General features: G+C 28.9%; 5 protein-coding genes across 9 annotated transcripts in view; 2 read left to right on the top strand and 3 right to left on the bottom strand.

Annotated features, from left to right (window-relative positions):
* Positions 1 to 1058, bottom strand: part of LOC106793980 (protein wings apart-like) — a 5743-nt gene extending 4685 nt beyond the window's left edge. Inside the window, exons 1-2 of one of the 2 annotated variants that reach the window (XM_014761326.1) lie at positions 959 to 1058; positions 397 to 879 (exon numbers count right to left, since the gene is read on the bottom strand). In XM_014761326.1, the coding sequence (XP_014616812.1) occupies positions 397 to 580 (184 nt within the window). In that variant the 5' untranslated portion in view covers positions 581 to 879; positions 959 to 1058. Of the gene's footprint in view, positions 1 to 396 lie in introns of both variants that reach the window. The other variant, XM_014761325.1, reaches the window with a different exon arrangement.
* Positions 1059 to 2543: 1485 nt separating this feature from the next.
* LOC106794020 (nucleolysin TIAR) lies at positions 2544 to 4789 on the top strand. Its single transcript, XM_014761402.1, has 3 exons — positions 2544 to 3403; positions 3768 to 4064; positions 4419 to 4789. Exons 1-3 carry the CDS (start codon positions 2816 to 2818, stop codon positions 4704 to 4706), a joined length of 1173 nt encoding a protein of 390 aa, XP_014616888.1. The 5' UTR covers positions 2544 to 2815; the 3' UTR covers positions 4707 to 4789.
* A 3932-nt stretch (positions 4790 to 8721) lies between these two features.
* LOC106794000 (spastin) lies at positions 8722 to 15574 on the bottom strand. 4 transcript variants are annotated; one of them, XM_014761357.1, is made up of 8 exons: positions 15488 to 15574; positions 14313 to 14574; positions 14042 to 14212; positions 13208 to 13474; positions 12095 to 12450; positions 11479 to 11810; positions 11070 to 11380; positions 8722 to 10892 (listed from the first exon to the last, which is right to left on the bottom strand). In XM_014761357.1, exons 2-8 carry the CDS (start codon positions 14440 to 14442, stop codon positions 10729 to 10731), a joined length of 1731 nt encoding a protein of 576 aa, XP_014616843.1. In that variant the 5' UTR covers positions 14443 to 14574; positions 15488 to 15574; the 3' UTR covers positions 8722 to 10728. The 4 variants fall into 4 exon arrangements, with proteins under 4 accessions (XP_014616843.1, XP_014616844.1, XP_014616840.1 ...); XM_014761358.1 differs by lacking the exon at positions 13208 to 13474 and having other exon boundaries at positions 15488 to 15572; XM_014761354.1 differs by lacking the exon at positions 15488 to 15574 and having other exon boundaries at positions 14313 to 15412.
* A 176-nt stretch (positions 15575 to 15750) lies between these two features.
* On the top strand, positions 15751 to 21912 carry LOC106793992 (pre-mRNA-processing factor 39). Its single transcript, XM_014761342.1, has 13 exons — positions 15751 to 15903; positions 16140 to 16264; positions 16378 to 16659; positions 16739 to 17233; positions 17323 to 17500; positions 17587 to 17837; positions 17990 to 18115; positions 18932 to 19080; positions 19216 to 19621; positions 20163 to 20327; positions 20398 to 20784; positions 20872 to 21158; positions 21365 to 21912. Exons 1-13 carry the CDS (start codon positions 15855 to 15857, stop codon positions 21657 to 21659), a joined length of 3195 nt encoding a protein of 1064 aa, XP_014616828.1. The 5' UTR covers positions 15751 to 15854; the 3' UTR covers positions 21660 to 21912.
* A 1934-nt stretch (positions 21913 to 23846) lies between these two features.
* LOC106794009 lies at positions 23847 to 27404 on the bottom strand. Its single transcript, XM_014761376.1, has 3 exons — positions 27008 to 27404; positions 24438 to 26781; positions 23847 to 24335 (listed from the first exon to the last, which is right to left on the bottom strand). The coding sequence occupies exons 1-3, from the start codon at positions 27203 to 27205 to the stop codon at positions 24187 to 24189; spliced, it is 2691 nt and encodes an 896-aa protein (XP_014616862.1). The 5' UTR covers positions 27206 to 27404; the 3' UTR covers positions 23847 to 24186.
* Between the last annotated feature and the right edge of the window lie 37 nt (positions 27405 to 27441).

The raw sequence follows: 27441 nt of genomic DNA on the forward strand, positions 1-27441 counted from the left end.
TATATATATATATATATATATATATATATATATATAACAAATAAATTCTTGAATGCTATACTTTTTAAATACGACAATATAATGCATGTTTGGTATTAATATCTTACATATATACGAATAGAATTACATCATATAAAATAACTCATTTGTATAAGTAAAAAAGAATAATAAAGATAAACTAAAAAAAGAAAAACCAGCTATATTATGAATGAGTCATAACGAAAGAATGGGAGAAACATAGAAATTAACAATTTCATAACAAATGTTTGAGACACAAAAATACACGAATACAAATAATTTCCTGTATAATTGAGTATAATTGTTTGTTGAATCATTAAATATTTTAATCATGCGAAGAAGTATAATAAAAGTAATAAGAAAGTAAAAAATACATACCATTGATATTCGTGCTTCTGATAGATGTAAAAGATGTTATACCCCATTTTCCAACAGTACCTGCTGACTTGGCAGCAGAAGGTCTGTTACTATTTTCTCGAAAAAGTTTATCAAATTGAATGCTTCCAGGTGTCACACTACTGACCTTGCGACTGTAAGATTTAGTATAACTGCGAGACGTCATTTTGGATATTCCGATATTTTAAATGCAGTCCACATCCCATAAGACACAAATAACAATATCTCTCTTCATTCTTTACAATTTTCGTATTATTAATAAACTATAAATATAGATTCAAATAATAATGACGATATTTCGTTATAACATTCGGAAAGTTTGTAATAAATGCGTCGTATCTTTCTCAATAATAGCTAAAGTACTATTAAAGTACTACGACCTTAAGAAAAGTAATTTCGGATCTCACTAAAGAAACAAACGCCATGTTTCGATTGCTATTTCCCTCGATGCAAAAAATATATTTCCTGTTAAAAAATAACAATTTCTAATTGATTAATTTAATAATTATAACCTTTTCCATTAATACGCAAACGATTTTATTACACTTATTATTATTTCCTTTTTCATATACTCAACGAATTTAACTGGAATTTATTAATCATAACATGCTCGTAAGCCATCTGTCGATATGTTTTTCGTTTAAGATTTAGACACATACATACCACATGCAAAAAAAAAGGAATTATACACTCTGCACTAGATAATAATACTTATCATCTTATCCAGTAGATAGAGCTAGATAGAAACAACCGTAAACTATCTACATTACCGATTGAATGGACGCATTTAATATTGTCCAATTAGAATACGATTTATTACATAAAACAATCACGTAATACTAAATGCATTTTAGCTCCTATACTAAATCTACATATTATTTATTAATAGTAAATTAATGTTGACCCATATATTCATATAACTCCACAATAAATATATGTAAATATATTTATATACGCACATTTATATANTAATATAATTAATAAAAATCTTTCAGAAAAAATAAATATATATATATACCTACATAGATTTTAAATATAGATAAGATATGTATATTACTCATATGTTTTATCAATAAACAACAAACATGCAACACACTATACAACATTAAACACATTTCATCTCCCCCCTACCATTCGGTGTGCAAATTTTATTATTGACTAACCAATCGGATTGAAAATATTATCTTTGCTTTTCTTTTCTTTATTTTCCAGGTATTCTTTACTTTAGTAAATATCGGAAAATTTGTAATATTTAACCAACCAATCATTTTTATTTGAATAACCTATAACCAATAACCAATCAACGTATCTAACTTAAGGTGCCATCTTTAAAAACGTTTCTTCCCTGAAAATGCTTTAAAATAAACTTACGAGAATGTAGATAATTATTTTATCATCAATTATTTTAATATCATATACCTTTATTCCAAAAAATTAGTTGCTTATAATCATTATAATAACCTACGTAATATGATATAAATATAATTAATATAATACAAAAAGAAATATACATAATTATACGACACACAGAGTTCATATTAAGATGGCAGAGAAAAACGGAAATACTTGAATAACTAGCGGGAAACATTTAAGTCTTAGATTAAGATGTGATATTTTAAGATAAACAACTTGTAATAAATTTTTAATTAAATTTTCCTTTTAACTTTTTAATAGTTAATACACACAAATTAATAGTTTGTCTAATTATAAAAAACATATATATGGTGAATTTTTTGAATCGTTAGTCAAATTATTGTTGCGTGCGCAAATTGAAATAAAAAAGAAATAAATAAATAAGAGAAATTAATAAACATATATAGATATAAAAAAAAACAAATATACACAATTAAAAATAATTATAAAAAATATTATTATACGAATATATAAATGCGAATTCACAATGAAAAGTTAATTTTAGCAAAGCGTTGGACTAGTAATTTCTATATGCCAATGGATAATAAGCATTTTCGCGCTACCTGTTATGAAATCCAACGGGCTAAACGAAACACGTGTTCTTTAGTACTTTGTTAAAAAAAAGTTGGGTATAAGAAGTAGTGATTTAATGTCACAAAGCTTTTTTATGTATTATTTAATAACGTTAAAATTCTAAACGGTATATTAATAGTATTATTTGGAAAAATCTGTACATTTATGCCGTTGAATAAAGGGGAAAGTGATTGTACAGCAGAGCCGCCATTTTATCGTAGTATGACGTAGAGGCTGGGTGTAGCTTCGCGTTCAACCGTCCGTTCGCTGGAAAACGCGAGAAAACGAACCTTCTGATGCTGGGCTCAAGATAGATGCTCTCAAGGGCCACTGGAGGTGTAAATTGTATTTTAAGTCGACATAACGTAAGAAAAGTAGTAATATAAGCAAAATAAGTTCCCCCGATAGAGCAAGAATGAGCGAAGAGAGTAATCCACGAACGCTTTACGTGGGAAATCTTGACGCTTCGGTGTCGGAGGACCTTTTGTGTGCACTGTTTTCACAAATTGGTGCAGTAAAAGGATGTAAAATTATAAGAGAGCCCGGAAATGATCCTTACGCATTTGTTGAATTCACAAATCATCAATGCGCGGCCACGGCGTTAGCCGCCATGAACAAGCGATTATTTCTGGATAAGGAGATGAAGGTTAACTGGGCGACAAGCCCTGGAAATCAACCAAAGTTGGATACGAGTAATCACCATCACATATTCGTCGGTGATTTATCGCCAGAAATCGAAACGGAAACTTTAAAAGAAGCTTTTGCTCCATTTGGTGAAATTAGTAACTGCAGGATTGTACGTGATCCAACTACAATGAAGAGTAAAGGATATGCATTTGTATCCTTTGTGAAGAAGTCTGAAGCAGAAGCTGCAATAGGGGCTATGAATGGTCAGTGGCTCGGCTCAAGATGCATTAGGACAAATTGGTCCACCAGAAAGCCACCGCCTCCAAGATCGGAAAGGCCACGACACTCTAACAATAGTAAACCCAACTATGAAGAGGTATGTTTAATTTTGTATAGTTTTGTTTTTAAATCATCTTTACCTTATCGGAAGCTCACACAAAGTATGAACCATACAGCATCTGGAATAGGATGAATACATAATTAGTATAACTAAATTAGATAGGTTTCCGTAAACGCTGTCTATTATACAGTTGGGTTCAACTTTTGAGTTTAGATTTACTTTTGTTTAAGATGATTTGAAAGAAACGAATGTCAATCGAGAGTGTTTGATGCTTTTGTTAATGGAATCATAGGTAACATATTACATGCATTTAATTGTTGTGTGATAAGACTATTTTAATATCGCTTTCTCAACATTTGTAACAATTTTATATTTTATTTACATAACATTTTATTGACAGGTATATAACCAAAGTAGTCCTACCAATTGTACGGTATATTGTGGAGGTTTCACAAATGGCGTTACGGACGAGCTAATTACGAAAACATTTTCACCATTTGGAACCATTCAAGATATAAGAGTATTCAAGGATAAAGGTTATGCATTCATCAAATTTACAACTAAGGAAGCAGCTACACATGCCATAGAATCTACACATAATACAGAAATCAGTGGTAGCATCGTCAAATGTTTTTGGGGAAAAGAAAATGGTGATCCCAATAGCGTTGGCCCTAATGCAAATCATCAAGCTCAACAGGTTATTGTTATAAATTCATTAAAGAAGTTTCATTACTTTCTTTCTCATATTATTATATTATTAATTTCTATATAAACTTCAATGTGTGGTATAGAAATTATATTCTCATAAAAACTTATGTATGTTGGTTACTAACAATTGAATGAAAAAATATTTGTAATCTTTTTATAATTCAACCAGATTTATGAAGACTGGACTTTTATTTTCTTTTTAATTATAATTTATAAAAATATCTTTAATAGTTTTTAAATAGATAGGATCTAGGAAGTATATTTCTAAGGTATTAAAAAATAAATAAGAAATAAAAGAGGTGTTATAGTATATAAACATATGATATAAATCTATGTCTTATAGGTTTCTACTGGAGCTGGGCAGTATGCCTACGGATATGGACAACAAATGGGCTATTGGTATCCTCAAGGCTATCCACAGATGCAAGGCCAGTTTCTTCAACCTGCTCAATATTATGGCCAATACTATGGACAACAATATATGAATAGTATGAGGATGCCTGCTCCTGGTGCTGGTACCTGGCAGCCTGCACAAGCAACTGCAGCACCACCAACTGCGACTGCTCCATTACCACCTGGTCAACAACCAACTATGGTAACATATACCATGCCACAATATCCAACACAATGAAACTGATAATTGGTTAATATCAGTTAAATGTTGCGTGCAAAATATTTGCCCAGGGGGCTTTTATATATTTGTTCCAGCATATACCAGTTCTAACAATTGTGTTAGTATTTTGAATTAAAATTACTTATCAAAAAAATAAACGAGTAATTTTACATACGTATATTTTTGCAGAATGTGTATCGATACTAAAAAAAAACACATGTATACTTATTTATGTATACAGAAGAGGAGATTAGTTTTGTCTTTTCTTTTCGTATGATATTATTAATGATTCTTTAGAAAATTTTAAGATTGGATTTTTACAAACGTTTCAAAATATCGAAAAGAATATTATTAATAATAATAATAAAATAATAATAATAATAATAATAATAATAATAATAATTATTACATAATAATAATAAAATAGGTTGTTTTTTTTTTAATGGAAACTGAATTCTTTTTGACCAAAATATAAAAGACAAATTGAATGAAATATAATAATTTACTGATAAATTTAATGTATCAAATGTAACATTATGATTAATGCATATAATGTTGAACGAGGTATATTTTTGAACTCTTCTTTAAAGCCCCTGATTTGAGCCCTGCATTCGTTGTGCTGCGTAAGGTGTTCGTATGTATGCGATTATTATGTTGTTATATTTTTTAATATTTTTGCCACAATTACCAATCTTTAGTTTGTCTCGAATCATTGATGAACAATATGACAGTATGTTCACTTATGATAAATACCGAGTATGATGTTAACGGTAGATTAAGATAGAAAAAATATAGCTAAACACACAACGCCTGTGATGTAGCTAGATTTTGTGCATGTTCCGACGTATGCAGGGCCCTTTAAATAAACAGTGCGCGTTGGTTAAAAAGAAAACGAGTTAAAAACTTCTCGTTATGTGATATTTATCGTCGGTGGTGTAATGTATATATAATTTTGCTACAGTAACAAAATAAATAACTTTGTCTTGAAAAAAATATCATCGGGCATATATAATTAAATTTAACTAAAAACTTAGCCAAGTGAGAAAGAGCGAGCGAGAGAGAGAGAGAGAGAGAGAGAGAGAGAGAGAGAGAGCGAGAAAGAAAGAAAGAAAGAAAGAAAGAAAGAAAGAGAGAACTTAATAAACTGTAAGTTATATTAGTGACTCTTCTCTATTTGTACAAAAACATAGTAAGTTGTGAGGAGTAATAAAGCGTATAATTTAAGTCTAATAATAAACAAAGAAACTGTAGTAAACATTCATATACTTCCATTATAAGGAGCTACTTTTGAGAAAGGCGTTGGTAATAATTACAAGCACACAGGGGTCGCTAATATAGCATATTAAAATAAATTTAAAAAAGAAAAAAAAAGATAAAAACTCCACACATTTTTTTTGAAAATATCCAAAAATGAGAGGTACATATATTAGGTTTTTCGCTATTTTAATATATCAACAATATTCATGATTTAAAATAAAAAAATAATTTAAAATCAATTGACAATCAGTCGAAAAGTAACAAGATACTTCTGTGCTTTTATTAGTACACGGCACGATATGCTAACCCTCGTGTCTTCCAAGCAATATTTTCGAGCTAAATTTCAAGAGCACAATTAATCTATTAAGTTTTGATCGTTATCTCATATCCGACAATAAACTTTGATTTCTTTAACATAATAATATTAAATCGTTCTAAGAGATTCTTGCTTATTTTTAGTAAGTTTTATATGTGTAATATTTAGTATTTCGTTATTTTATTGTGTTTTATAAAATATAGAGAAATATAGTAAACCAGAATGAATCGTATTGAACACAATAAAATAACAAAATACAAAATGTTACGAATATAAAACTTACTAAGAAAAAGCAAGAAACTTTTGAAACGATCAAATGCATTAATGCCTTGTGTCTCATAATTCGAACATTTATTTAATATAACATTCGTATACACCAAAGATAAAATAAAAAAAAAAAATATCATACAATATAAATATATCATAATAATTATGAAAATTCATATTAAAAAAAGAAAAAAAAGTAAAAAAAAAAGAAAAAGAGAAATAAGCAGTACGCTGTGTAAAACTCCTTTGGCATAGCGAAATGATTTTTATCATTTTCTTGTTAACAATGATGAATAATAATTCAATGAGAGCTTAGATGGTAATCAAGACATTGGAAAATTTACTATCTCTTTACTTCGCCACCGACGGTAAAAAGCCATACAACTTTGAAAACAAATTTGTATAAAGTCATTACTGAATGTAGTAACAGCAGAAACAGAAGATGGACATATGTAGTATGGCACCTTGACTGCGATAAATGATATCGAACGAAAAGAAGCCAATTTCAAGAACTTTTAAAAAAAAATAATAATCAGAGAACCGAGGAATGATTAAAAAAATAATGGTTAAAGAGTAATTTAGGTACATCAGGGTGAGTAACCCTCGAAGAAACTTAGGATAATGTTATAATAAAAACAAATTGTCCTTTGAATGAAAAAAAGGAATAAATATTTAAAATACACGACATTCTGTATTCTTTTGTATCCTACATTATTAAAACATATTTTAATCGTATTTTAATACTTCTTTTTCCATCCGTATTATACAGAAAAAGAAAAACGGTTTTCTTAGAGTTTCTAACATATATCATTTTATTTTATACCAAGAGTTACGCTTTTACAATAATTATTTATATATCAATTAAAAAGACAATTTTTCTCTATATCGGGTTATATTTAAATATTAGAAATATTTTTAAATGCATAATATAATGAGACCCACAAAAAGGCAATCTTCTATTTCATAGTTTGAAAGTGGAATTTAATATTGTACATAATAGACAANATATATATATTGCTAGCAAAGAAATCCTTTTCAATTGTGGTAGCGTCAGAAATTCCATATTGTTAGATATTTAAATTTGTAATGTACTTATGATATATATATATTTATGTGAATATTACAATGCTATGCAAAATTGATTGTGTGCATAATAAAGGAAGTTTTGCATTTTTCATGGATATAAGTAGAGATTGTTTAAATTAGAAATTTATTAAGATATACACTATCAGAAAATTTAGAAAAATCTTAAAGAAAATTGATGTCATTAAATCTAATGATATTGAAGTCCTTGATGACCCTCGGGGGTATATGTATAAGAAGGATACACTTTGTACTATCCATTCCATCGTAATTTTACTGCATATATAGGTCTTACATTATGGTAGCAATAAAATGATAATCAAAGTATTACAATTTTGTACAGGGTATGAACTATTAAAGTACGAACTGCGAATTAAAAATTACTCTATTTAATTAAATAACGGTAAGGAACGTCAACATTAACTATTTGTCATTAACAATATTTTTTTCAACGTGAACATAAATATGTAACATCACATACATAAGGATTAGCATATTCTATTCATAATACAATATATAATATTGAGATGAAAACGCACACGTGTTTTTATTTGAATATCTAGGCAACAAGACAAAACTTAGAAATATATTATGCAAGAAAGGCTATATATTTTTTAATACAATATTATGCACATCGATCTGATGAAAATGTTCATTTGATTGGCTTTTTTAATTTTATTTTTTGACTTTCTTGTTTTCAACTATCTTTTCTTTTCTTTTCCCTCTCTTGTTTTCTTTTTTTTCAAAAATTGCTACTGAAATTGCAAATTATAACTTCCAATACCTAAGACCTAAGTTATTTATAGCATCCAAGAGAGTACGAATTATCAAAGATATTTACCATGTAAGACTTAGAATATTATATTTTTAAATACGCGATCGAATTATCATCACAGTGTGCACATTTGTTCAAAAATTTCAAAAATGTATGTGCATACATTTTTTTTCAGCGTCCCAATCAATAATTAGATATAGCTTAAATAGCATTAGTTAATATTATAACAAGTTAGTCAGATGTTACCTTATAAATTTATCATTATATGATATAAAAGTAGCAAAATAACTTAATCAAGGCTGAGCATGTTTAGAATGGAAGGCCTGTTTCTTTTCTTTTTTTAAACGTATTTTTGTCATTTCATTTGATTATGCAAAGCTGACAATTAGAAATTACATCGAAGAAAGTCTTTATACATACAATACATATAATGATGCATACAAAGTGAGCATAACTTAAACTTAGGCAGTGAAAAAGTACAAAATTTTATGATAAGCAAGTATCACAATGCAATCGAAAACAGAGCAGGTTGGATTAATATAACTGCGTTGGCACTTTTAATTTGTTAATGTGCTAAGAAAATTTATACAAAACATCATTTTATATTAGCTCCAACACATTAATTATATTTTAGACCAGCGTCAGAATTTCCAGCATGCCCTAGTTTAACGAATGCAATGGCAATGCATCATATGTATTAATTTAAATATTTTAAAAATCTATTAACATTTTCACAAATACAAATTACATCATAACACAACGGTGTTGTTTCATTTTACAATTACATATAATTACAAACTGTGAAGATGAAAAAGCTATAATTTATATATGACAAATTATTAATTTTTCAATAAATTCTACATACTATTTTTTTCTGTTATTATAATACATGTAATACGAATTATTTACGGTAACAAATAGAATGATCAATTCACTACTAAAATAATATATCTAATGTGCATATCTAAGTGATTAATACGATCTATTATTTAAATTTACTGATATTATAGAGTATAATAATTTATAATTAATATATAAGTAAGGACACACAAAATTAAACGATAAAAGCTCGTAATAGAATTTATACTGACATTAGCTTATCAATTATATACATGTATTCATTTTTAAGTCACAGATTGTTTCGATCACCTGAACAATGATTATTCTATATTTGAGCATTGGAAGCAATGGACGAATATTATATACCCATACGTATACATTGTAGGGTATTATCTTTTTACATTTTTTCATAATGATATTGTTTATTTTTCGATTATATCATCTTATTAACCGTAAATCACTGTAATTTTTCATACCCATTACATTCATTTCGTTGTTTTGTATAATATGTATTAAAGTAAAATACCATCGTCTTTGGCAGACAGCATTAGTCAAACAAGTTATAATACATTGTTCTAAATAACGATTAAATAAATTTTTGAGTTGTGCTTTAATATAACAATATCTATAATGTAATATTGGAAGTGTACAATTTTCTGTATGTATATTTGCGTTTGAGTAATTATGTATGTATATTGTTTTGCATTGCATTACATTGCATTACAATATACACTTACTATTTCATTGCTTTTTAGTTATAATATAATTAAATTTCATTCTTATTATTTAAGAGTAGATGCATGCTGCTGCTGATTATTTTTAGATGCAGAACCATATCTCATTGTTTATATCAACATATGTATATCAACAATAACTTATTATTTACAATATATCTGATATAAAGTACTTTTCTATAACTTTGCTGTATTAGGTAGCAATTATTCATTATAATATTTCAAATAATGCTTTATACTGCATCCAAGCAATGAAATAAAACTTTGAATCAAAATTTGATGAACAAGCTTATTGCAAATAACAAAAGTTTGAGAAACAAATAATCAAATTATTAGTACTCTATATGGTATTAAATATAATAAAAACGATTACGATATATTATAACAAAATAATGACTAAAATACAAACTGAATTTTAGTCATAAATATTATTTTCTCATTTTAAATATAATATAATGAATGTTATATTATGTATGATATTATATTGCATTATCAAAAAAATATCGTTAACCATATGACTAGAATATTGATTCGTTTTCGTTAATGTTTCTTTTTTCGTTAATTATTAATTAATATAAATATTGAGAAAAAAACATTACACATATTTACATTATAGTCAATATGTGTGTTCCAGTAAATGACTTTATGACATTTTTTCTTTCTTTTTTCCTTCATAATCTCCAATATATATCGTACCGTAAATATTTTTAAACTTATATAGAAGAACAACTAATTTGAAAGCCTCTTCCCAGAGACGTTCAACTTAAATCAAAGACTTACATCACCATACGCAAAGTTCCATTTTTCATATGCAGCCAAACTTGCAGGTGATACTGATCTACGAATTCTTTTAAGAGAATCACGGAAATCTTGCATTGTAATATTGCGTACAGAATTAAGATCAAGTTCTTTTACTTGATTTGGATTCAATTCTGTCAAATAATAATATTATTTACACCCCACCATTTATATAATAAAATTATTATTATTATTACAGGCTGGAATGGTCAAGTCATCAATTTCCATCCAATCCTTTTCACATATAGTAATTTTATTATAACACATGCTATATAATAATAATAATAATAATAATAATAACTGTACGTTACCTCTGATAGGACCAAGAGCTGCATCTTTAGCTAAACCAGTTAAATCACTTCCAGAATATCCTTCTGTTAAAATCGCCATTTCCTTAAGTTCATCCTTTGTTAATGGATCATTATGTTTTGCTAAAAGTCTCTGAAGTAACATAATTCTTGTTGCTATGTCCGGTAGCGTTACATATACTCGTTTTGTAAATCTTCTTAATGCTGCCTCGTCTAATTCTTGTGGTCTATTCGTAGCAGCCATTACGAGTACTCTCTCTTCAGGATTACATGGTAAACCATCAAATTCAACAAGAAATTCTGTTTTCAATCGTCTGTAAAGAAAAAATTTATTTAAGGATACTATAATATAGTATATTAAATACTATTATAATATTATATATTTATAAGAGTATATTTTTAATTAGTATACCTCGAAGCTTCATGTTCATTATCTCTACGTTCACTTAATAATGAATCTACTTCGTCAATAAAAATAACAGATGGTTGTAATTCTCTTGCTATTGCAAAAAGTGCCCTTACTAATTTTTCACCTTCCCCTACATATTTGGAAGTTAGGCTAGCAGCAGATATTGAAAAAAATGTTGCATTGCACTGCGTAGCTACGGCACGTGCTAAAAGAGTTTTTCCATTTCCAGGAGGACCAAACAATAACAATCCTCTTGCAGGAGTTCGTAATCCTGTGAACAATTCTGGTCGCAATGAGGGTAATATCACCATTTCTTGCAAAGCCTGTTTTGCAGTCTATAAATTTAAATTGTATGTTACATGTATACAATCAATTTAATACATATATTTATTTGTATCTACACTCCGCGACAAATTGAGAAAAATTCTATTTAACTCGTGAGTTTTATCTCCTTCATTCGTAATGTTATTATTTACTTTATGTAGACACGTATTCTGTTGTTCCACAAAGTATTGAAATAATTTTGTCAAACCTTATATTGTATAAATGTAATTATTACAATCTAAAGTGTCTTATAGATTTATTGCGGAGTGTATTATTAAATCATTGATTTACAAACCTCTTGACCAGCAATATCTTCCCACTGTATAGCTGTTCCACCTTCTAAAATTTCATCTAATATAACTTGAGCAAGCTTTGGATCTACACCTTTCAAAAGAGGTACTTTTCGCGTTGGTGTACTTCTATTACTGTTTGATGTAGTTGGTGTTGCAGGCCTTCTTAAAGGGGAACCATTACCAGGTACGGATAATTGTCTTTTCACAGAAGGTGGTGTTGATGATGGTTTTATGGGTGTCACTCTGTGAGTAGGTTGAATATTTGTTGTGCGTCCCATACTGCGTGGCAATGTCTGACTTTTACTCATATTTGTACCCATTAATCGTTTCCCAGGAACAGATAGTTTTCTTCCTGATGCTGTAATTACAACCATGATATTGATGATGCAAAATAAATTTAAATAGATAGGTATAAATGAAAATACAAACATTGCAATCAATAAGATAAGGTAAGAATATTTATAGGCACATAGAATATCATTAATGTCAATGAAATAATTTTTGATGCCAACGTAAAATATTGCATATGTATTTGTTAATGTTTGAAAGCAAATTTATATATCAAAGAAGGATAATATTTATTTTTTTGACTTTTAAAAAAAGTACTTCATCTAAAGTAAATAAAATTTGCATAAACAAATGAAATATTCATATACAAGTGGAAGTAGGATCAATAATAACATTAACACATTTTTATTGCTAATAAAGTATACATAAAATTATGTATCAGTACTTGAAAATAAAGTTTACTAAAAAAAAACATCATTTGATATTACAAGTAATACACATATTTATCATTTTAAATTAAATACATTTAAGAGGAATCACACAGAAGTCCATTTCCAATCTCATCATATGCACAAAAAATATATTTACTGGGTTTTTGTTTATCTAATCTTATATCTATATAAGCAGGTATTATTAGTAGTAATATTTCTATCAGATTACATGCTCATATTTATTCATTACATCACACTACATAGGCATATTTTAAATGCATTTTATCTGGAGAAATTAAATGCATGGAATTCCAAAAAGCAGAACTACAAGATAATTATAATCTACCTACTGTCTAATTAAAATTATTTAAGCCCAGAATATCAGACAAACAATACCTTCAGAAGGATGCACGCAACAGTTTTTTGGAGATCGTGGCCTTAATTTGGGAATCTGAGTGCATGTGTTCTGTCCTGTATTTACTGTTTGTGAATTATTCAGATTTTTATTATGACTTATATTTAAAGAAGCTGTACGAGTAGTCTGTAATGTGTGTACACTGCGACGAGCCCTCAGAAGTTTTCCTGGATGTTCGTTGTCCAATTTATTTCCAGAAGTACGATATTCATTGGCGATATCCAGTTTTTTCAGCTCACACACACTCACTACAAAAAGGAAAAACACTCTCTGCCATGCTGCAGTAGGCTAAGTAGCTAAATAGGAAATAAGACTAAACATAAACCCATTAAAAAAATAGGCTATGTTAGGATATTATTCAAATTGCATCAATTTTTATCGCAATTAGATATGCTGCTATTTATAAGTTGGCCACTAATTTTCCAAATGCATTAAGTTGTCTTAATGACATAGTTCTGATAGTTGTGAAACAGAATTAATAATAGATTGTGCCAAAGGTAAATCTTATAATAAAAAATTATACGAACTGGTATCACCCATCACGCACGCAAGGATTCACTCACACACACATACACAAACATCAAGAAATAATTAGCACATAAGCATGCTAAATACATCAATCGTTTTTGTGCTATTGCCATCACTAAACATGTGCCGTAAAATCCAATTTTTCTTTATAAAGAACAATTGTGGTCAATGTTTCATATTCATACATAGAGAATTACATTAAAACATTATAATTCATAGTTTCTTCACATAATATAATGCAATAGCGCAAAAAGCATATAACAATGAATAAATTTACAGATACAAACCTAAGAAGTCAAGTCTATCCTTAGCCATTGCTAAATTTGTACACATTTTATCATGCAATCTTTGTGCATGCTCCCACACTTCACCGCGGCCACCAGTACATTCAACAGCTATTCCTTTCTCTAGTTCACCAATTCCTTTCTTATAAAGTTCTATAGCCATTTCCTTTTTACCTATTAAGAAGTAGAATTAAGAAATAATTCAAGTTGCAATATTTTTCATAAGACATATAATGGTCTTTCTCCTTCTCTAAAATAAGTTACGTATCGTTACCTTCGTTATCTTCATCAATTTTAAGCGCTTTACTAATAAATTCAAAAGCTCTACGGTGATGATGCTTTTGTTTAGCAAGAAGTGGATCGCCAGGACCCGGTCCGATAGCTCTCTTAGGTACTTGTGACATTTCTTCGCTTTCAATTTGTGCAGTGTTAATAAAATTACTATCAGACTTTTGACCGACAACTATTTCAAGCTGGCAACTATGTTTAGTAGCTTGTCTTCGTTGAATCAGTTGTGAGGTAGATGTATATAAGTACTTAAACACCACAAAAAGTTGATAAAGCAAAGTTCTTAATACGTTAAACAATAATATAAGGGGAAAAGAAACAATATACAAATTGCGTTTGTGCACCGACGGTTGTGGATTATCGATAAACCGATGACTATGATGATGGTGATGATGATTGTGATGATGATTGTTGCAATTAATAGTTGTCGTCGTTTTATCACTATTTTCACTTTTAGTCACGCAAAGCTTTTTAGGTGACTTAGTACCGAATTTTCGTACCGGTCGCCCACCATCACTGTAAGACATTTCCTACTGGATCCTCAGATTCAGATAAATTGAATTGCACTTTTCGATGTCAAAAAAATGTATTAGAACGAACCGTTCCGACATTCCCGAGGTAAAACATCGAGGTGTAAATAATAAGTGAGAAATTTTATGTCGTTATTATGATGTTTTTATAAGTACGATTAATGAGTGAAAATGAGTTGTATGCACTGACATGCAGTACGTCAATAAAAATTGATTTAAATGAATGAGAATTTGAAACTGTTCGTACGACTAACTGACAAATAACAGAAGAGTTTAAATTTTTGATAGTATTTTGTAGCATAGCATTAAATTATCGTTAAATTCTATTGAATTTTTCATTAATATTATGACAGATAAATTTAGTAGAAAAAGTTAGAAAAACATATCACAACATTGATTTGTTTTATATATTATCTTTCAGCTAACCACATCTATACACTGTTGGGGCGACCTTGACAATCTTATCATGCGGTTCAATATATGTTGCGCGTACACCTTTGGATTGTTCTCATTGTTTCTTTATAGCGTCATCAATTTTTTTCTTTGTAGTTTTATCAATTTTTCTTATATATTTATTTCTTCTTAATTAATTTCAATTTTTTTAATGATTTTCATAATATATAATACATACCTGTTGTGTAATATGCTTGATATTATTTAAATATACAACATTTTGTCGAAATGGAGTAAGTTGTAATTAGATTTCTAATCAGCCAATCAACATCATCATAAAATGTTTTGGAGGCTTTTCAACGTTGATTCGTTCTTTTATCCAATAAAAAACTTGCATGACATGGTCACGTGATAATTTGTTACTAGAAAGCGTCATTCCATTTGCTGGTCGCAAACAGATATAACACTTCGAAAATCTATCTGCCGTCTTTACAATTTCTATGATCTGTGTATCATATATTTCTTACTAAAGTGATTTCATGTCGCCATTTTGTGTTTCAATTTTGCGCTTTACATTTTAGAGAGATTTGGTTAAAATATAAAAGATGTCCTCTGCAAGTGATGATGAAACCGAGGTTACTTTAGCTGAACCAGGTATAAATATATCTAATATCTTTTTCAATAAGTTTGGTTAAGGCAGTATTCATTATTTTACATATTAGATATATTATTCCTATGTGTTACGATCTATTGAGATAAAAAAAAAGTGCATCGTACACCCGGCAGTAATCATCGTTTACGTACCGCCATTGAGCAAAGGGCGTCACGCATATAGACTGTTTCATTAATTGCATCTATTAATCATGTTCAATTGTTTTTCTCTTTTTTAGTACAACGTATAAGATCTGGTCGTGCTCGAAAAACACCTGTAGTAGCGAAAAAGCCACCAGTGAAAAAGCTTCTAGCAAGAGCTACACGTTCCTCTAAGAAAATTCAAGAAATTGAGGAAATCGAGGTATGTACAAAAAAAAGTAAATTTTTCTATTGTAAATACAGTTCATTCTTACTATACGATATAAGATTTGGTTGAATATGATGTTGAGTATGATGAGAGTTTTTATTTTGTAGGAGGAATCTCATGTACTACAAGTTGTAGACAATCTCTCTGAAAATGGTGTGCAAAGATTAAATGACATCATAATTGAGCGACACAATGATAGCACTCAAATGTTACATTTAGAATTAGAGGATTCTGGAGACACTAATATTCATGAAGTGACAATAGATCAAACAATACAGTCGGAGGTAACAGTGCCAGAATTAGAAACTCCTCCTCCGCCAAATGTAAATAACATTCCTAATACACCTATATTATCTTCATTTAAAGTCAAAGAAGCTACACATTTAATGGTATGTAATAAAAACTATATTCATATTTATATTTATATCGATCTTATAACATTTAAAATAAAAAATGGTAATTTTACAGAAGGAACATTCTGGTGCAGAATGCAATACAATAATTATAGAAGAAAGTAGCATGGACAAGGAAGATATGCTTTGCGAAACTACACAGATTGAGATGGAAGGACAAAGTTTAAGTAATGATGGAATGATTAATCAGCGAGTGTTGATTGATTTTGAAGAAGTTGTAACAGAAGATGGTGAAACTATAACACAAGTGACCAAAATTTTGGATACGGATGGAGTTCAATCAGAAAATGTAATCAGTCATGTCAATACAGGTATTGAAGTTATGGAAGTTGATGATTCACAACAAGAAATATCAGAAGTTGTAGAAAATATTATGGATAAAGTGGAGCCGGATACTGATGCAATGGAAACTGAAAATATAGAACTTTCAAATTTAGAAATTTCTGAAATGAGTGAGTCCAGCTTTCAAATTGATAATGGTATAAAAAAAATAGAACCAGATACAGAAGCAGTTTCAGAAGATGAATTACCAAATGAAGCATCTGCTAAGGTAATTCAGAATTTTATAGTAAATTCTTACATCAAATTTAATATATTAACATCAGATTCTAATATTTTCTTTTTCTTTACATTTGTAAGGAACCTGAAACAGAAGCAGTTTCTGATGAAGAACTACCAGCAGCTGCTCCTGCTGATTTGGGTGAAACAGAATCTGTATCGGAAGATGAACTACCACCAGATAGTGAAAAGAAAAGAAAAAGTGGTATTAAGTCTGTTAATAAAACAATGGAAAAAAAAGCTAAAACGGAAGGAGGAAGTCAGTAAATTATATTTTGAAAACAATGATTTAACTTATATTTATTTGTAACATGGATTTTTTAATTATTTTTTTTACAACTATAGATAAGAGGAAATTAAATGCAGAAGGAGAATATGATCCAAGTTCTCCAACTTCTGAAAATAATGATGAAACGCCTGCTAAAAAAGTAGCACTATCTAATGAAGCAGAACTTGGAGATAATAAACAAGATATTAAGCCAGCATCGCCAAAAAAGAAAACTCTTCCTGAACTAGAAAAATATTGGAAAGCTGTCAATGAAGACCCATCTGATTTTACAGGATGGACGTATCTTCTCCAATATGTTGATCAAGAGGTATTGACAATGATATTAAATTTTTGTTGTATATTATCTACTGCTTTCTGCATCCTCTTTCTTCGTTTAGTATTTTCTTTTTAATTTTATTTTATAATACAAGCTTACAACACAGAAATAAATACCCACACAGATACACGAACGTGTTTTAGAACGACGCAGAGGCAGCACGTGAAGCATACACGAAATTTTTGGAGCGGTACCCTTATTGCTATGGTTACTGGCGGAAGTTTGCTGATTACGAGAAGAAGAAGGGCAACCCCGAAAATGTCCAAATGGTGAGTTAATTCGTTTATTTCTTCATTAGGTTTATATATATATGTATATATATATATATATATATATATATATATTTCTTATTATGATATATCATTTAATTAACGCAATCTAATGAAAATAGCTCGAGTTAGGAAGACGCGTGGGCAGTGTGCACGCACGTAAATATGGTTTTCCCTTCCAACAGCCTAGCACGTCTTGCGGCACCTATACGACTCTTCGTTTACCATATAGCTACTTATTTAATTATTCTGTGATATCTATAATGCTAATTACGTATTATTGTTTTATCAATATCGATAATAACGATAACTCTACGTGCGATACGTAAGTCACCTCACGAAGGCTAGTTTATTTCCATTTGCGATATATTATCGTTCAAAACATTGTGTGTAATATTTACTTGTAAGCATTTGTACACATAGCTTACTACAAAAAGTATTGTAACTTAAGCATAAGATGTGGTAGCTTACTTAATGTAAGTAAGATTGGGTTGGGTGTTAAGTCAAAGTCAGAAACAAAGACTTAGGATGTGCACGTGCCAGAGAGGGAACAAGAATGAGTGACGGAAGACACTGAGGCACCCAGAATGGATCACTCCTTGAATTTAAGGTGAATTCAAAATGCTCTGCAATCTCAGTGTTAATTATATCAATCTTTATTTACAGTACGCGTACGGTATGTGAGTATACGTTACTAAAAAAAAAAAAAAAAAACCGTAATGCTTAACAAAAGCTAAATATAGGTATAAGACTACCCGGCGTCAGTCAGATTATTTATAAACTCTTCTAAAATGTGATTACCAATCATTACTACAGGTATTCGACCAAGGTTCGAAAGCTATTTCACTCAGCGTTGATCTCTGGTTACATTACATCAACCACTGCAAAACTGTCTACGAAAAGGATGAAGAAAAACTACGTGAACAATATGAAAGGGCTATTCAAGCATGTGGATTAGAATTTAGGTAAGTAAGATCAATTGTATCAGTAATTATGAAAAGAAACTAAGTTAATTGTTATAATTACCGGTAAAATTGAGAAAACATAAGAGATGAAAAGTTATATTATATTAATTTTATATTCGTCATTTTTATTCTCAGATCTGATCGTCTTTGGGAGAGTTATATAAAATGGGAATTAGAAGGCAAACGTTTAAGCAGAGTAACGGCATTATATGATCGTTTACTATGCACTCCTACGCTTGGATATATTTCTCATTTTGAAGCCTTCCAAGAGTTTGTTTCTTCAAATCTACCAAATCGCATTTTAAGTGTAGATGATTTTCTTACTATTCGAGCCGAAGTCAAAGCTCTGTTGAAAGCAGATGATACTACTTCGGCATCAGCTGCAGACGATGCACCGCCAGGAGAAGAACCACCTCCTCATGAAATGCCACCTACAGATGAAGAGACACGTGCTATTAGAGAAAAAATTATCAGCAGTAGACGTAAAATGCATAAAGCTAATGTTAATGCGGTGGCTGCTAGATGGTCATATGAAGAAGGGGTAAGTTGTTCTATTGTAACAATTAACATAATCGTTATGATAAGTATATGTTATCATTAAAATGTGAAATCCGTTAATTCATGGAATAGCTATTTGAATCATGAAATAACTGATATAGGCACGTATATAAAAAATAATATTTTTATAATTAATAAAGATTGCATAACTTATGTATTATGTCTTGCATAAAATATCGTATGCAATAAGTCCAAAAAATAGCAAATTTGGTATGGATAATTTCTAGAATTTGCTTCCGATTGTGTCACAAGAGAACTTGTGGCTTTTTTCTCGCTTCGCTTAGGCGCAAATTCCCACTCATTCTCTTGTGATATAACACACCTTATCGGCTCATTCAAGAAATAAAACTCATACCATAATGTGTTACTTCTTTCTCGCATTTGTAGCATAAATAGCTATTATATGCTTTTCCTAAAACGTCTAGTTATTTCATGTAAGATCTAGGCTTTATACATTTTAACAGTAACATATATATCTTGACACAAAAACAATCGTTAATGGTAATGTCATCTTTGAATAACAGATTAAGAGGCCCTACTTTCACGTCAAACCTTTAGAACGATGCCAGCTAAAGAATTGGAAGGAATACTTAGACTTTGAAATAGAACAAAAGGATCAAAATAGAATTATCATTCTTTTTGAAAGATGTCTCATAGCGTGTGCACTTTATGATGAGTTTTGGATGAGGGTACGTTAATTATAAGTCTTTTTTTCTTTCTTTATTGACAAAATCTGTTACATTTCTTTCTAATTTACAGTTTGTGCGTTATCTGGAATCTTTGAAGGGTGATAATGTAGACAAAATAAGAGATGTTTATTCAAGAGCATGCATGGTTCATCATCCAAAAAAACCTAATTTACATCTGCAGTGGGCAACCTTTGAGGAAGGTCAGGGTAATTTTGAGAAAGCTGCTGTTATATTGGAAAATATAGATAATGTACTACCCAACATGTTACAAATAGCGTATCGAAGAATAAATTTAGAACGCAGACGAAATGATTTAGAACAAGCTTGTACATTATATGAAAACTATATAAGCAACAGCAAAAATAGAACAATTGCTAATAATATTGCAGTTAAATATGCTCGCTTTCTTTGCAAAGTTAAAAACGATGTGGATAAAGCTATCAAAGTATTATTGAAGGTATATTTATATTCTTTTCTTTTGCGATTGTTAAATTTAATGCACATAAAGTTATTGTTTTTGTTAATTCAAATAATTTGTTCACAGGCTACAGAAAAAGATAAAGATAACCCAAGATTGTACTTGCAATTAATAGATTTAGGATTACAGAGAAATCCAGTTGACACGCAAGAAATTGTCGGATACATGGATATGTTTATAGAAAGGGAACATGCTGATTTGGAACAAAGAGTATTATTTGCACAACGCAAAGTAGAATTCCTTGAAGATTTTAGTCCTGATATTCGACAAGTTTTGAAAGCACATGAACAATTCCAAAAATGTATAAAGCAAGCTAAAGAACGCAAGAAGACAAAGAGTGATGATAATAAAAAGTACAAATTATTATTATTATTATTATTTTTGTTTGATATATATATATATATATATATTTAGAGAAGTATTTACGATATTACTAATTATTAAGCTATTACCGAGTATACTTATTTATAATATATTTGTCAATTTTTATTAACATTTTTATTATTAAAAATTTTATGCAAAATAATATATATCCCATTTGTTTAAAATTCTATTATAGTGACTCTTCTCCTCCGAAGAAAGTAAAAACTGGAGAACAGTCAAATATACCTCCACCACCATCTGTAGGTTCTCAGTCTTATCAGTATAGTAGTGGACCAAGCGGACCCTATCAATCACCACAGCAGTTTCAAGGTGGACAATATGGAGGTCAAGGTGGCTATCAACAGGGTTATCAACAATATCCGCCTCCGTCAGATCCTAATTATGCAAATTATCAAAACTGGCAGTATGGACAAGGTGGTCCACAAGCATATGGACCTTATAATCAATGGGGTTCATACAATTATTATTAAAGGATTATTCAAAATTTCTTGTGTAAGCAGTTATTATGCGTTATCATATTTGTTGTATATTTTATGATACTTTTTCCATTCAATTTCAATTTATCCGAGAAGAAGGAAAAAAAGGAAAACAATTGTTTTCGTCAATTTTATCGATAAAAAGTAAATTTTCTTCTAAATTTACTAAACCTGCTTTCCAAAGTGCTATTTCTCTTGGAAGTATTTCTATGAATGCCTTTTGAATATGATAAATATGCACTTAAGCTTCTAAATGATATGTAAATGAGTCAATGTATTGAAAAATATGCCTATTAATGAGTTTACTGTCCCGTCAAGTTATAAACATGTTCTTTCAATTTCAATGTCATTTTTCATATAAATTCATTAGAAACAAATTATTTTACATACATTTAACAAATTTACATTTGACACGGCAATAAGCTATAATCGTTTTCTATTCCTTTTGACATAAATCGAATAGTTGAAAATTGAAACAGCTTATTCAAATGACATGAAATAAAAACATAAAATAGTTTCTAATATACCTCCTCTTTCCCCCTCTATTTTTTTTATACATAGCACAAGGATAATTATGTTTGCTTAGATATTCAATTATAAAAATCCCAACTTTAGTTATTGATAACGTAACATGTTATTGAGTGCATTTGCACAAATCAAATGTTACGTCAACTAAATTGAAGTGTTTATAAATCGTAACTATAAATATTCATAATTATGTTTATTTTGGTATTCTTAAATACAAAATAATACTTTTTTTTAAATACGATACTTACAGGTACGATCCAATGTATGCAAAATGCATTTATTATAAATTGTATATGTTAAGAACAAAATCCAATTTTAATATAATCTTATAAATTTGCTTTCATTCAATTATTACATTACTTTATATATAATGAATCACAGGAGTATTTTTACACCAATTGTTAATTTAAAACACTTGATATTTTCTAGTAATATAATATTTTCAATTTCTTCTATGCATTAGTTCTATTTTGGGATTATTAAACTTTTAAATTGACATCAATTTTATTGCAAAAGAAATATGATTTTATATAAATGATAAGAAAATAAAGGCACTATAAAATGCAAAGCCAAGCAAGTACTGCAAACAAAAATAATAATTGTATTTTTTTAAATCTTATATATTTCTTTAATGATAAAATATTATTTTGCTATAAAATTTATATCAACTGGAAAGTTTAATAATCTTTAAATAGACTTCTGTGTATGAGAATCTTGAAGCTTTGCATTACAAGCAATTATCAATTATTTCCAATTTACAGTGGGATCCGGTACGAAACTCTCGTAACCTACTATATATATATATATATATATATTTATATATATGTGGTACTATATTAAAATTGGTGAATTAAAAATATTTTCATTAATATCTCCGTCATTAGCAAACTTTAATGATTATACTAATGATTAACTTCTATATATATGTAGAGTTCTTTCATAGGGCATATATCATAATTTATTATTGATAAAACAAAATTTTGAAAGACCTGTCATATAAAATGTTATGTAAATGAATTAATTAGAAATCTAGTTTTGTTTGAAATGTCAATTTGAAAAAGACCAATAATATAACATTTTTGTAGTGAATTTACCTTCGATTAAACACTTTTTAAAATTTTACTTTTGGTATTTACCTACCATCATTTTTAAATATTAAACGAAGGTGCAAATTTCAGTATATATGTTTGCTGCTGTTGGCTCAATGTGGCATAGTTGTCTCTTTAAACATTTAGTCTAATAAAGCTGAAATGTTCACAAATATCACTTATTCAATAACAGAATTAAGATTTAGACTATGTAATGTATGTGAAATTGTTCGCAAACTAATGTAAATAAAGGAATGGATATAATCTTGATTCCGATGCATTCATAAAATACTAATAGAATAGTTTGTTTTTTCTATGTCATTATTTAGCTGTAATTTAGTTATTCCTATTAGAAATTTATATTTTCAATCTGCGATTTGTTAGGAGATATAATAAATATTTCAAGAATACAAATTTTAATATTTTTATTTAATTTAGTATAACAAATGTGTAATATTTATTTTGAAAATGTTATTTTCATAACATTAATATCGTATTTAAATTGAAAGCTAATTATATAGTTTCGTACTTAAAAAAATAAAATATAACAATAATATATATATATATATATATATATATATGTAAATATATGCCACAGTGTTAAATTGTTTAATTTAGTTAAATCGTGGAAACCCGAGATTTTACTCGAAATAACAACGCGTTTTGGGGAAAGCATATAAAAAGAATTTTAAGTGTTTATCTAGTCATTTCATGAATTAACAGATTTCCTAAAGTAATGCTAATATATATAATAAAATTAGTTTTAGTAATATAAGTATCATAAAGAAGGTTTAGTTTCGAATATAACAATATTTAAATAGTAACAAGATTAATAAAAAATATTATTTTAACGAATAGAAAAGCCTAATTGCTTGGGGATAAATTGTTTCAATCAAAAATAAGTATTATTCAACAACAGCACTTGTAGCCATTTGATTTACTCCACAGGTTCCATCTCCTCTATAAACTCTATAATATCCACTTTCACCCCAACGAAGACCCCAACTATTTTTTATCACCCAATATGGTAATTCTTTCTTGAATAGCGGATATTCTGAAAAATACACATTGATTTAAATGAACATTAACTTTATTTTTGATGTTAAGGATGATATATTTAATACAAAATTATATAAAATAGAAAAATAATACTTACTACGGATTCCGTAACCTACAATAAGAACACCATGATCCAGATTATAAGGATTGCATAAGAATTTATAAGGATGGGATATTCCACCTATATAAAACTGCATCGCATTAGCATTGATCCCAATAGATATAGGACCGTTTTCAACTAGCCACTGTGCCATTTGTGTTTCATTTGATGTAATATTAACTGCAGAAACAATTTCAACTTTAGCTTTATTTTTATTAAAATAACATTTCTCATCTATGCCTTTATATGGATAATCCATTTCTAATTCAAGTCCTCCTAAATTTTCTATAGCCCTATAAGCATTATCTGGCAATCCACCATTGCAAGCATCATCCAATTCGTCACAATCCACTAATTCTTGTTCAGATAATGAAAGTAATTTTCCATGCTTTATCGCATATTGTCCTTCTACATTACCAGTTACAGAGAAAGCCCAACATGATCCACATTGTCCCTGATTTTTCACAGGTGTTACAGCATTATAATGACGCCAATCATACTCAATGGGCAATTCAATATTAGGTATTTTTGCTTGTGGCATTGGTATATGATTTTCTAAACGTAGATCAGGGCGCAATCCTAAGTATTGTTTTTTAAATTCTTCAGATGTTAAATCAGCAAACATAGTAACTCCATATTCTCCAGTACCTTGTTCATATCTTCGTAATCTTTCTATAATTCTAAGATTTGTTTTGAATACCTCGAAACGATTTGTTTTTTCTTGTTCAGATAAGTAATTTTTATTAAAATTAACAGTAAATTCTTCGAATAATCTTTCATGTTTCATACTCTCTGCCTGAGCTAACATTTTTTGACTATAACCAGCACCTTTAAGACTTCGTTTACTTCGTGCAGCATGATTGCAATTCACTTTAATGTTTGGAGAACCTTCATCTATCCAAGGTTGCGACCATATAGTGAATAAACATTCTTTAAGATCACTTCCTTCTTGTAATTTACAATTATTTTTGGTTCCTTTAGGGCAATCGCTCACACCTAATTTTACTTTTATTTTATATAACATACCTGAAACAACTTGAGCAGTCGCTTCTGTAATTTCAACGATGATAGGTTCATTCGTACTTTCCAAATTTTTAGAAAATTTTTTTAAACCAAGATTTGCATATTCTACTATTTCAGGATCATTTACATTTTTATTAGAAGGTGCTCCAACTAATTGTCTTTTCATTCTTGTAGCAACATCATAAATATCGGGTGAATAAGATCTTTTTATCTTATCAAAGAATAGATTTGAATCAATATTGTTTTGATCATTTAATCGGTCATCTTTGTTGTGTGCTGTTACTTCCTCAGATACTATTTCTTTTTTATTAACTGATGATTGTTGACTATCAGCATTAACATCTTTTTTAATAGGTATGTCAAAATCTTCTAAGAATTCTTGAAATTCTTTGATTTTATTCGTAAAGTGTTCTGGTTTTTCTTCATCGTTAGTTTTATTTATTAATACTTTTACAAACGAATGTTCTGTAACAAGTGATTCTTCATTTTGAGTATTAGAAGTTAAAGTATGCGTTAAATCATCTGTTATTACACTCTTCAAGCCTTCGTAAGCATTATTTTTAGCTATTATGTATGATTCATTTAATAAGTTTTCAGCTTTATTAAAGTCATCAATATTAATTGCTGTGCAATTATTTTTTGTTATTCGGCGGGTATCGTGTTGAAATGGTTGTTCTTCAAATGTTATCAAACAGGTTTTGATTGGAACATTAGATTGTAATGTGCAATCCGATATACTTGTCAATACATTTTTTAAACAAGAAGATTCGCCAACTTTAACCCAAAGTTGATATTTTATAATGTTAGAAGAAGGTGGAACTGCACGAGTTGCTCTAACAATGTCAATTACCATATGTTTAAAATCATTAGATAGAATCTCGTCCATTTGTTTTTCAATTTGTCTGTTAAAAGCAAGAAATCCAGGTAGATGAGTATTCAACTCGTACGGGCATCCAGGACAATAATTAGAATTAGATGTTTTAACAGATATGATTTGAGGATCATTTTGATCTCCCATAGATTTAATTTCCTGATCTGATGTAGTACTTCCATTTTGTATACTTTGTTTGTTTAAATTAGCCATAGATTCCTGATTTTCATAATTTGGCTCTTTATTTTGCTCTGGTACTTCATTACTTTGAGAAGATTGAGGATACAAATATGTACATTGAATAGAATCTTTTTGTACTTGTATATTATTAAACTCATTTTGCTTAAGATTAATTGTACATGCTTCTGTGGGACAAAACTCTCCAGTTTGTTTACAAACAGGATTTAAATTAAACGTTAATCTATATATAATGTGCGATAGTTCATCCTGAAAAAAAGAAAGAAAAATGTGTTTTTTTTTTTTATAGTAGATACATATGCATGGTAATATATAATTAATTATAAATACAATAAACGATCAAATTTGTGTTACTTTAAAGATGTTTACTTTTTGTATCCATATAAATGGATAACAATTAATTCTACTATACTTTATACAATTATTATTAGTTATATATTGTTTGAGAAATGTAATATCAATTAATATGACTTACCAATTTTTCAGCATTAATCAATTGTCCACCAGTATAAGTATGATGCGTTGGCGAATTTTCATTCAAAGAATGTAATGCGGTTTGTATTAACGAATCGTTTACACTTTGTAAAGGTATATTTATAGGACTAGAGAATACTAGAAAAATCAAATTACAATAAAGTATGAACTTATTTAGAGAAAACCGTAAGTTCGCCATTATTCTTAACAATTCTTAACTGCGTCATTAGACTCCCACCCTTTGATCTCTCACCATGGATGTCTAACTCTATTCAACTTTTTCTGAGTAATAACTTATGTTTATTGGTGTGCAGTCACTGATTCATGGATATTTATATCCTCGTCATGCGGAACTGAAAGCTACAAAGATAGCTGAGTTAAATAGATTTTGTTTGGAAGGATCAATATATATGTATATATATATATATATATATA

Source organism: Polistes canadensis, unplaced genomic scaffold, assembly GCF_001313835.1.
Source record: "Polistes canadensis isolate GaletaPanama2010 unplaced genomic scaffold, ASM131383v1 scaffold_21, whole genome shotgun sequence".
Lineage (NCBI taxonomy): Eukaryota > Metazoa > Arthropoda > Insecta > Hymenoptera > Vespidae > Polistes > Polistes canadensis.